We start from the raw sequence: 12,237 nt of genomic DNA, 5'->3' as shown, positions 1-12,237 counted from the left end.
GCGTTGCATCGCGCCGTGTAAACATAAAACCCTGTCTGCATTTGTGATCAGAGAAATGACAAACAACAAGTGCTACTCTACACTGCTCAAAACTCGCGTTTGAATCATCAGTGGCAAATTCTTTAAATATGAAAACGTACTTACAGTCTGTGAGTCGTCAGAACAGCTGGCATTGTAGTCTACTCTCCCAGGATCAGGAAACGGTCCTCCATAAAATGTGCTGCACACATCTGAATATTTGGGTTAAACTGTTCTGGATCAGTGTTGTAAATACAACTTAACCACTGATTTCTAGTCGTGTCCTCTTTTGGAAGACCAAACAAAGTAGTTTCGCTTTTGCAACAAACACACAGCGTCTTCACAACATGGCGGCAGCGGTGGCAGCCAGCAACAATAAGTTACGCCTTCTTTCTTTGCGTGCACATTTGAGCGGCGTTATGCAAATCTCGCCACATCGTGACATAGACATGTGGGGGCGCTCTCATGAACGCACAATGCAGATCAATATTTTCATAAATAAAGTTTGCTTAACAAACCACTGGAGTCACGTGCCGATTCACAAATATGTGTAAATGAGTGTGTTTTGTAGTTTAAAAAACTTTCTAAATGATCTTGATCGTTAACTGTAACGTGAGATGGGCGCAGCCATGTTTGTTCGCGCTGCAGTTCAGAGAGTCCTGTCAAGTCGGATTTACAGCACGTGAATTAATGTGACGTCACCGAACGTTCTAAATCCCATATGTGGGACCGTACTGCTCAACAGGTTAAACGAGGCATTTTAGGGGGGCGTGGACGAGTCTTAACTTTCATAAAGAATATCTCTTTGGGTTTGAGACTTTAGTCTTTGCAACTTTAGGGATCTTATCTTTTCACGAACAGCTTGTAACACTCCAAAGAGAAAGGAAAAATTGAAATCGCATCGTATGACCCCTTTAATGATATCTTTCCTATCGTTCTGGGCTTTGAATGTGCAAGTTGAGTAGCTGCCTATATGGAGGGACAGAAAGCTCTTGGATTTCATCAAAAAGCACTTCTCTTTCTCTTATGTGTGTATCTAACTCCAGTATAACTAAATGTAATGGCACTGTCTCTTGCACTTCAAATGATTGTTGGTATTTTTGTATTTTCAAATTACTTGTATTTTAATTAAATAAAATTTTCACACCAGTATTTTGTATTTTAATTAAATGCATTTGATGAGCAAGTATTTGTAATTTGTAACAAAATACTTTTTGATGTATCTGTGCCCATCTCTGGCTATGCGTTCTTGCATTGTGTTACTGAGGTCCTGTTTACACTTGGTATTAAGATGCATTTTTGTTGACCCAATCACAATTGGATGACGCTAAACACAGTTGTAAATGGGGTCGACAACATTTCGAGCTTGTTCACTTTCAATAACACAACTAGACATGACAAAACAAAGCACGCCGATTCACTGGTGCATTCATTTCATTTTCACGTTAGATGTTCATCGTTTTCAACTTGCAAAAGCAAAACTCACTTAGATTTAGAGGTTGTAAAAAGAATACTGTCAAAACCTCGGAAGAAAAATTTATCATTCATCGACAGAAAAAATGCAAAGTGATGAGATACAATCACGGCCGGTTAAAAACCTTTTGATGTTATGGGTTCAGTATATAGTAAATAAATTAAATGTAAATAATATTAATATGAATAATAATAATAAATCACAGTTACATTACATAATCATAACCAGTCAGAAAATGTGTTTAAAGTTTTGGATTTTAGTATAAGTTAACTTTCAGCAACACTTGGAATAGAATAGGGGAATGGAATAATGTGGCAAAATCATCTTTAAATTTTTATTATTACAATAAAAATAAATATAATAAAATTACATAAAATTAAATTTTTCAATTTAATACATATTTTAATTTAACATTAATAATTTAATAAAACATTTTTGATCTCTTCCAGAGGTAGTTGAAAACGCATTCAATCGGACTGCTTTCGTCATGAATATTATAGTTTTTATTAATATTTTGAGTTAGTTTTTACTTTTATATTTTTTGTTTTCATTTTAGTTAGTTTAGTAATTTTGTTATGTGTTTTTAGTAGTTTATGTTTTTTATATATATATATAGTTTTTTTTTTTTTTTTAAGTAACTAAAATGTTTTTATGGTTTTAGTTTTAATTTCCGTTTTAGTTTGTTAACTATAATAACGCTGGCGTAGACACTCATGTGGTCGAATGAAATCAATTCAAACTTCAAACGTTATATTGTGCTAAAACACACTGATTACGATCAAAATCTGTTACCATTCATATCCTTTCCATTCGCTTCCTTTCCCGCTCGCTTGTAAGTAGTGTAACGGCTTCTTTCATTCAATCGTATTTGTGTGCCATTCTCGGCGCTTCTGCGAAAGTAATGTAGCGTGTGACGAAATAAAAAGGAAGGGTCTTGACAAAATCTGAACACAAGTTATCATGGGAAATGCATTTAAATGCAGGAGTAAACTGTAATGCATCTCGACTGACCACTTGTGATTGGATCACTGAAAATGCATATTAATACCAGGTGGAAACAAGGCCTGAAGCATTTAACCAACAACGCATTTAAATCAAGCTAACATGACTAGAAATGTTTGCATTCATGTACTTGCGTAGACCCACTAACGATTCTCGTTTTTTTGTCCCTATTTTGTTTTCTACACTTGTTGGAATGTACTAAAATTGTTCAAACGTATTTCCCCTACGCACTTGAACTGATCCAGTCAATTAAATTGAGTTTGAATTTCTATGTTTTTCTGTGTGTTTTTTTTATAAACAAGACCTCTTTTTTTCTGTCACATAACAGCACCCACAGTACATACAGACAACGAAGAGTTCCAGCGAATTCCGAGAAAACATCAAGAGGTGACAAAGTCCAACATACAAGTTCATCCCTCCTTCAAAAGGTATTGCACTGTGGTTGCGATCCTTCCGGATCTTTCCGTGGGGTCAGAGGGACGCCACAAGAGAGGCGAGACACAAACATGGCAATAGAAGGGTCTGTTCGGGAGATTGTTTTCAGCCGTTTCAAGTTCAGCGATGATAGAAGTCACCCTGTTGCGCGGTCCAGCTGTTCAGAGAACAGTTGAGTTGTCAAACTTTTTTCTCAAGGAAGACGAGTCTGTTTACCTCTCTCGGTTACGCAAGACTTTCTCTCCCAGTCTTCCTGGCAGTGCTAAGCCTCTTTTTGGTGGGAAAAAATAAAAGCTGTGAATAAAGGAAGGGTCTCCATAAACAAACTGCAGGAGAAAATTGAGAAGGGAGGAAGAGGGAGAGAGAATGAGAAAGAAAGATAGTTGGATGGCTTTTGGTACCCGTTTAAACTTGTGCATATCAACAGGGTTCTGAAGGGGTTGTTTACTTTTGGTGGGCGGGTCCTTCAAGCTTTGAGAGCGTGCCATTGGGCAACGGCAGTGCGAGGGTGACTCATCATGTCTTTCCAGTGCTTCACCTCTGCTGGGCCACTCTTCCATGAGAGATAGATCTAGAAATACGACATGAAAAGAAAGAGAAGGTGGAAGAAACAAGAACAGGAAAAAAATATGGACTGTGCTTCCACTGAAGTTACTAATAAAGCTACAAACTGAAAAAGCACTGTATAGTTAATGACCACTTTGTACACTATAAAAAAGATTACTGGAGTACGTTTTACAAGAAAATACTATTTCACTCTTTCTATTTTAAAATTTAACATTTAATTCAAAGTGTTACTTCTCATTTCTTTGTAATCATTTGTGAAATTAACTAGCAATTTCTGAGTGAAAATAGTTTCTGCACCCAATTTTTCCCCCCAATGTAGTTAAACTTGTGCCTTTTAGATAAACTACGTTTAGTAAATTCAAGTCATTTCCATGAATTAGTATATATACTACTATGGCCGTCCTTAGGGGGGTGCAACTGGTGTGGTGAACGGACCGAGAGTAATATATATATATATATACAAAATCAAAAGTTTGGGATCAGTAAGATTTTTAATGTTTTTAAAGTGGTGCCTCTAGTCTGCATTTATTTGATCAAAAATACAGTAAAAACAGCAATATTGTGAAATTTAAAACAATAATTTAAAATAACGTTTTTCTATTGTAATATACTTTAAAATATAATTTATTCTTGTGATGCAAAAATGAATTTTCAGCATCATTACTCCAGTCTGCAGTGTCACATGGATCCTTCAGAAAATACTAATATGCTGATTTATTATCAATGTTAAAAACAGGCGTAATATTTTTTGGAACCTGTGATACTTTTTTTCAGGATTCTTTGATTCTTTATCAATTTAACATATCCTTGCTGAATAAAAGTATTAATTAAAGAAAACACACACACACACACATTACCAACATATAGATATGGATACTGTAAATGTATATACTATTGGTAAGTTTGAAACAATAAGTTTGATTCATCTTCATGATCTCAAAAGTTTGGGATCAGTAAGATTTAAAGAAGTGCCTTATGCTCACGAAGGTTGCATTTATCTGATGAAAAACACAGTAATATTGTGAAATTTAAAACAATTTAACATTTTCTATTGTAATATATTTCAAAATGTAATTTATTCCTGTGATGCAAAGCAGATTTTCAGCATCATTACTCCAGTCTTCAGTGTCACATGATCCTTCAGAAATCATTCTAATATGCCTATTTATTATCAATGTTAAAAACAGGCATAATATTTTTTGGAACCTGTGATCATTTTTTTTTCAGGATAATTTGATGATTCTTTACCAATTTAACATATCCTTGCCAGATAAAAGTATTTATTTCTTTCAAAAAAGAAAACACACACACACACTCACACACTGACCCCAAACATTTAAATGCTAGATTATATTGTTACAAAAGATTTCTAATATTCCAATAATTCTATCTAGGTTGTGACATCACACCTTGCCTATGACATCATTGCGGCTCAGTCTGTCCTTATCCATGACTGTGATGATGATGGTGGTCTCTCTGAGGACGTGAGTAGGGACATCAAAGGGGAAGGACTCATTAAAGACAGGGTTCAAACACCTCTTCATCACCACCGTCTTCTTCTTCTCCACTCGTTTATCTTTGTTCATCAGCCACACTTTGACGTATGGGTCTGAAACGCACACAAACAGGGAACGGTCCACAGTGAGTCACGTCCAGGGAAACAGAATTCCTGCAATTAATTCTAAATTACATTGGAGATGATAACTGCGCAGATGGCACCATGACAAGGACATTTTCACAGAAATCCCATAAGCGCTCAGAATATAACCATATTACATTTGCATTTATTCATTTAGCAGATGCTTTGTGAAATAACTTACAGTACATTTAAGGTAAACACATATACAGTGTGTCCTGTGGGTATCGAACCCATGATGGTGTGCTACTGCCATCCTACCAGATGAGCTTCAGGAATATGACTATAACATATGATGTTAAATGTAATAGTTAAAAACGGATTCATCTGTGAGGTTTTATGGGTGTATGCTGATACCGGACGTTCCCCCGATGTCCATGGCTTTGAGATTGCGTGCCTTGATGATGCTCACAGTGATGGTGTTGGCAGTGGGATTGTAACACAGAGTCACGAGCAGGTCTCCTCGACTCCCCTGAAGATAAGAACACAGTAAGGTCAGTACTGGACCGGTTCATTGGGTTCAAACCTCACTGTCACGCAAGCTGGTTCGTATGAGGTCACAGCTTTTTTCTATGAGAAAAAAACTGGCAACTTTTTCAACTAGTCAGTGGTTGACCTTTATAGGATTTTCAATGTTTGATGCTGATATTTTGTTGAAATGTATATTTCTATTATTATTTAATTTTAATAGAAAAAAATGAAATATTTGATTCAGCTTTACATTGTTGTGTACACTACATGGTGTACTTCCATTATTTATTTGCTTGCATTTTTTTATTTTAATATTAATATAATTGTATTGTAATATAAATTCTGGTTCTGTTTTTATGGTTTCCCCCACTCATTACATTATTATGTTTTTTAACAATGTATTTAGTGTTTGATAATTATATTGAATTTCTCTTATTTATTATTTCTGCTACGATCTCTTTACGGTCTCCACATGTTAAAAGAAGTCAAGAAGAAAATGCACACATAAACACACACACACACACACACACACACACACACTGTATGTGTTAGATAAAAATATACAATAAAAATAAATATTATAGTTATTAATAAATGTACAGTGGGTACGGAAAGTATTCAGACCCCCTTAAAGGTGCTTCTACTAAATACTGAGCATTTTTCAGTTTTTCTTTTTTAATAAATCTGCAAAGATGTCAACAATTCTGTGTTTTTCTGTCAATATGGGGTGCTGTGTGTACATTAATGAGGAAAAAAAATTAACTTAAATGATTTTAGCAAATGGCTGCAATATAACAAAGAGTGAAAAATTTAAGGGGGTCTGAATACTTTCCGTACCCACTGTATATTATATACACATATAATTTCAAATCAGACACACAACAGCTTAATTTACATTTTAAAATTATTTTTATATGAATAACGTTTTTATTTTTTCATTTTTTTATTTTCTTGTTTACATTAAAATGAGTACATTATATTATATGCAGTACTAATGTTTATTATGTGTGTTTATATATAATAAAACTTATAAATACTATTATTAAATATATATTTTATATACAACCAGTTAATGATGGCAGATAAGACACAATGAGACACACAAAAGCTTAAATGACATTTTTACACAAAAATATTACATTTGAAAAATGTGCACTGTGACATTTGACCAAGTATTCACAGTAACCTACCTTAAAATTTGTCTTAAAAAACTTAAAAAAAATGTCAGCCAAATAATATATATATCTGAACCATATATTTTCTGTTACTAAAATTGTCTGTAACAAAATTCTTCCATTCCTTCCACAATCATCACACATGCAGTTCTAATCACCTCATATTAACTGAGTGACTTCATGTAATATTTGTACTTTTAACAATTAATTTGTCAAATCACAGGACCATTTCAATGAACTACAAAGTTTTAGTCCAAACCCTTCAGCTTCAAACACTAAGCACAGCACCGGCGATGGACTTTCACGCTGAAATCAATGAACCACTGGGAGATCTTTTGGACACCTCATACCAGAAAACCCTACCTGGAGAACTTACTAGCAGAAACACACAGATCTACTCACACTGCCGTCACTGCAAGGTTTCAGCTCCTTCCAGAAAGTCTGCATGTGGGCCAGATCGATCTTGTTCAGGGGGATGGACACCTCTCCTATAGGGTCATTCCTGCTAAAACGGTCATAATCTAGCACTTGCAGGTACAGTGTGCGCTGCACCACCTTCTCAAACGGGAACCCTGGGAGAGAGAGAGATGAGAAGGGATAATTTTAGCTCACTGAATTTATTTACAGCTCAATATGGGGTACAAAAATACTTTGGACAGGCCCCCTTCATTGACCATTTTGATACTTTTGTTTCTGCTGGGAAATGTTTCCTGTTTAGAAGGTGCTGGGTTGATATGAGCGCTTGTGAGGAAGAACTAAAATACAATTGATGATTTTTTAATTTACACACGCACACGCACGCACACACGCACACACACGTTACACAACACATTTGGAACAAAATCCTACAAATGGAAAAGAAGTGTGAAATGATGGTAAATGTTGGGATAATTTGATGTACAAACCACATGCTTTTGACCTGACAGTTCATAATGAAGTAAAAAAAAATAAAAAAAATAAAAAAATCTACATATCCGATCTAAATACTACTGTTCAAAAGTATGATTAATACCGTAATACTTTTTAAAATAATTAATATTTAATATTTTTACCGAGCAAAGATGCAGTCGTAAATTGATCAAAAGTGACAGTAAAGACATTTCTAATGTTACAAAAAATAAATGCTGTTCTTTTGAACTTTCTATTTATTTATTCAAAAATCCAGAACAGAAATGTGTCACAGTTTCCACAAAAATATGAAGCAGCACAACTTTTTTCAACATTGAAAATAATATTTAAATGTTACTTGAGCAGCAAATCATTATATTCTAATGGTTTCTGAAGGATCGTGTGAAACTGAATACTGGAGTAATGATGCTGAAAATCCAGCTTTGATTGACAGGAATAAATTACATTTTAAAATATATTCAAATAGAAAATAGTTAAAAATGTAATAATATTTCACAATATTACTGTCACGAATCCGATCCATGAATTTCCATCCACTTGCCATCAGAGGTCGCCCTTCCATGATATTGACTTGCCTGTTAAAACCACGTCTCTTAATAAAAGCTTGCATATGGATCCGCATGTCTCTCGTCTCATAACAATTACTGTTTTACTGTATTTTGATCAAATAAATGCAGCCTTTATAAGAGACTTCTTTAAAAAACATCCAAACATTTGAACAGTAGTGTATGAAAGTGAGTTAAATCATAATTGAAAATGTCATATATATATATATATATATACTTTATATATATATATACACACACACAGACTTGGCCATGTGTATTTAGCTTTTATGCCAAGTCAGAAGTCTGGTTACATGAGGGATACTACCTTTAAACTACACAAAACTAGGAACTCTAAACCCATAATAATGTAGTTGAGATATCAAAACATACTGACCTTCAAACAGGAATGTCTCGTTCCAGTGAGGGTTGAGGTTCTTTCTTTTGACCTTGGTCTCAAGTTTGTGCTTCTTGTCTGGCAGAAGGTAGAGTTTGACGAATGGATCTGAAGTGCCGGAGAAATCTTTCGCAGGTAGATCCTGACCCTTCAGGATTTTCACTGTCAGTGTGGAGTCCTGAAAACTGTATCCCACGCTGAACTGGATGCGTCCCAGCTTCTCGCACACGGGTCCTTCATGTTCCTCTTCCTCAGAGCCTGGGGACAACTTACAAACCAAAGTGGACAAGATTGTCATTAAACAGCTTAATCGTTTCACATTAAATCATTATTAACAAAACCACATTACAGTGTTTCCTGCAGCATAACATAATATATAGCAGTGTGGCTAAATAAATTATTTTTTATCCTATCTGAATTAAATGTGATGAGATATAAGATAAAATAATACAGTAAAAAAATGAACACCACATCTTTCTATTGCATCTTCGCTGGCTGTGCGGAAAAAAAACAAACAAACAAGTGTTGTTATTGTTAACTAAAACTAAAACTATTAAAAAAATAGTTTCCATTCATTGAAATAATGCTGAAATAAAATAAAAATATTCTGTAACATTTTATTTTAAGGACAAATTCTCACTATTAACTTGTTGCTTATTAGCATGCCTATAACTAGAATATTGGCTGTTTAATAGTACTTATAAAGCACATACTTGTATTAATGCCTTATTTTGCATGACCATATTTTACATCTCTTAATCCTACGCCATACCTAAACTTAACAACTACCTTACTAACTATTGATAAACAGCAAATTAGGAGTTTATTGAGGCAAAAGTCATAGTTAATAGTTAGTAAATAGGTAATAGTGAGAATGGTCCCCAAACATAAGTGTGACGAAATATTCAAATATTCACTTTTTATAAAATATTAAATAAAAAAGTTGCCTTGGCAACTAAGTGAAATAAATTAGGTTTAAGTTGAAATTACTAAAGTAAAAAAAAAGAAAGCTAATTCAAAATATTAATAAATACAAGTAGTAAATAATACTAAAATAACACTGAATCTGATTCATGAACCAGTTCTTTTAATGAATCAGTCAAAAGCGCTCACAGACCAACAAGCTAGTTTAAATACCAAGATGTTAAAAAATATTATTTAGTTGTAAATTATGAGACAAAAAGGTCAAAAACTATGTCAAAAGTTATTAAAAAATAATTATAAAATCTAAAACTGAAATAAAAAGCTAAATAGAAACATTACAAAAACCAATGAAACAAAAGCACATAAAACCACTAAAACTTTGATAACTTAAACTGAAAATATATATAAAAAAGCTAATTTAAAATATTAAAAAATACTTGCATATAAATAATATTAAAAATAACACTGAATCTGATTCATGAACAGCTTATGAACAGGTTCTTTTAATGAATCAAAAGCACTCACAAACTCATGACTTATAAGTTTATATATCGCCACACGTTCACGTTACCATCAGCATATCACTGGTGACGGAGTTGGCCAGGTCTGAGACGGAGGAGTTAGCGTCTGTTCGGCGGCTGCTCTCGTCTGGGGTCTGACCTTTAGGGCTGCTGCCGGGTTTATTAGATCTGGGGAAGAACCACAAGAGAAAAGTGTCACTTTTTAGAGCATGTGGCATTCAACACTCTCCTGTCTTGTCCTGTTCTCCTGTCTTACTAACTTCATAAGCACAGAGAACTTAAGTCATCTATTGCCTGACTTGCCTAAAGTGTAGCTCTGTATTGCTATTATTTGTTTGATTTGTTTGGGTTATGGTTAGCGTTGCTTTGTTAGACCCTGCTGGTTGATGCTGTAACTACACAATCTGACACAAAAAGATTTATTTGACAGTCGTTTAAAATTAGCAGTGTTTTGTATGACAAAATTAAATGTTTTGCAAGCAACATACACTACCATTCAAATCTTTGAGGTTAGTGTGTTTTTTAATGGTTTTGAAAGTCTCTAATGCTCACCAAGGCTGCATTTATTTGACCCAAATACAGTAAAATAAAAAGCAATATTGTAAAATATTTGTACAATTTGAAATGTGATTTCTATTTCAATATATTTTAAAATTAAATTTATTTCTGTGATGCAAAGCTGAATTTTTTAGCATCATTACTCGAGTCTTCAGTGTCACACGATCCTTCAGAAATCAGTATAATATGATGATTTGCTGCTCAAGAAACATTTATTATGCTCAAAATTGAAAACTGGTGCTGCTTAATATTTTTTGCAGAAACAGTGATAATTTATAAATATAAATATTTATAAATATTTAATTAATTTATTTGGGATTCTTTGATAAATAAAAAGTTCAAAAGAACAACATTTATAAAAAAAAATTTTATTTTATTTTTTAAATGTAAAAGTCTTTACTGGCACTTTTGATCAATTTAACACATTTTTGCTGATTTAAAGTATTTAAATCCTGAATCAGTATTAAAGTAAGTATTTCTTTAAAAAATCTTATTGACTTACTTTGATAATTTTGACCCATACAATGTTTTTTTTGGCTATTGCTACAAATATACCCCGGCGACTTAAGACTGGTTTTGTGCTCCAGGGTCACATATGTGTGAGTGTGAGTGTGTGTTTTGTATTTTTTTTGCTTCTGCTGTGTGCTTCACAATATTGATATGTTAGCAACTATTGGTTTGAATCAGGCTAACTAATGGAACAGACTCCCCTGCTGCATAAACATGACTAACAAAACACTGCAGTTGTCAAATATGAGACAAAAAAAGTTGCCGGGATGCTCTCTTAACGAGTTGTGAAAAGCTGTTGCCTTCACATTAATACGTGATGAAGGGCGAAAAGTTGGGAACCGGTTGGTGGTCTTTCCAAACACCTTAGTGATCCATCACTTAAAGTGGTCTGACAAGCAGCAGCATATCGAATTAATGAACTCCCATCCGAGTCAGGACCTTGGCTAAAAGTTGTGCTTAATTTGACATACCATGCCCCAGTGCCCGGATCCCCCCCAGTGGGACTTAGAACTGCGAGAGGCTGGCGCTTACAAGAGCTTCTGGCACCCTCTTAAACAGGAAGCACCATCATTAGCCCTCATCACATCTCTTTAAAAACGCCTTACCACCCACGTAATGACACGCAGACCCTCTGAAGGCCATCGTCTGCGTCCCCGCAGCACATTGTACCAGTTCTAATTACGGAGGTAAGTTCCCTTTGACACATCTCTCTGTGTGACTGACTGCAGTAAGGGAGAGCACCAATTACACATGATGCATCCCTGTGTTTAAAGGGTTCACATCAAAACTAGTGTTACTTCAGAGGCAAAACTAGAAGAAAACTATGGAAGCTCATGGCCACCACGGAATAAAAATATAAAAACAATTTCTTGCAATCCTGAAATGTTAACTCACAATTGTGATATATAAACTAATAATTCTGAAATGTCTGAATTGAGAGAAATAAACTTGCAATTGTGAGAAAAAATAATTGGAATTGTGAGAAAAAAAGTAATATTTATATTACTTATAAATAAAAAATATATAAATTACTTATAATAAAACATATTATAAATATTCATAAAAAAAATAATAATAATAAAAAAAAAAAATATA

At 34.0% G+C, this 12,237-nt stretch overlaps 1 protein-coding gene across 1 annotated transcript in view; it reads right to left on the bottom strand.

The window, feature by feature from the left end:
- Window positions 1–2,168: 2,168 nt before the first annotated feature.
- The window catches only part of LOC107733961 (synaptotagmin-7-like), a 129,917-nt gene continuing 119,848 nt past the window's right edge, over window positions 2,169–12,237 (bottom strand). Inside the window, exons 7-12 of the mRNA XM_016545828.1 lie at window positions 8,630–8,897; window positions 7,181–7,350; window positions 5,490–5,604; window positions 4,906–5,105; window positions 3,378–3,500; window positions 2,169–3,255 (exon numbers count right to left, since the gene is read on the bottom strand). Coding sequence (XP_016401314.1) covers window positions 3,396–3,500; window positions 4,906–5,105; window positions 5,490–5,604; window positions 7,181–7,350; window positions 8,630–8,897 — 858 coding nt within the window. The 3' untranslated portion in view covers window positions 2,169–3,255; window positions 3,378–3,395. The remainder of the gene's footprint in view (window positions 3,256–3,377; window positions 3,501–4,905; window positions 5,106–5,489; window positions 5,605–7,180; window positions 7,351–8,629; window positions 8,898–12,237) is intronic.

Source organism: Sinocyclocheilus rhinocerous, unplaced genomic scaffold, assembly GCF_001515625.1.
Source record: "Sinocyclocheilus rhinocerous isolate Xijiao unplaced genomic scaffold, SAMN03320098_v1.1 scaffold760, whole genome shotgun sequence".
Classification (NCBI taxonomy): Eukaryota; Metazoa; Chordata; class Actinopteri; order Cypriniformes; family Cyprinidae; genus Sinocyclocheilus; species Sinocyclocheilus rhinocerous.
Note: the sequence above shows the minus strand (reverse complement) of the source record. Positions and strands in the feature narration are given on the sequence as shown.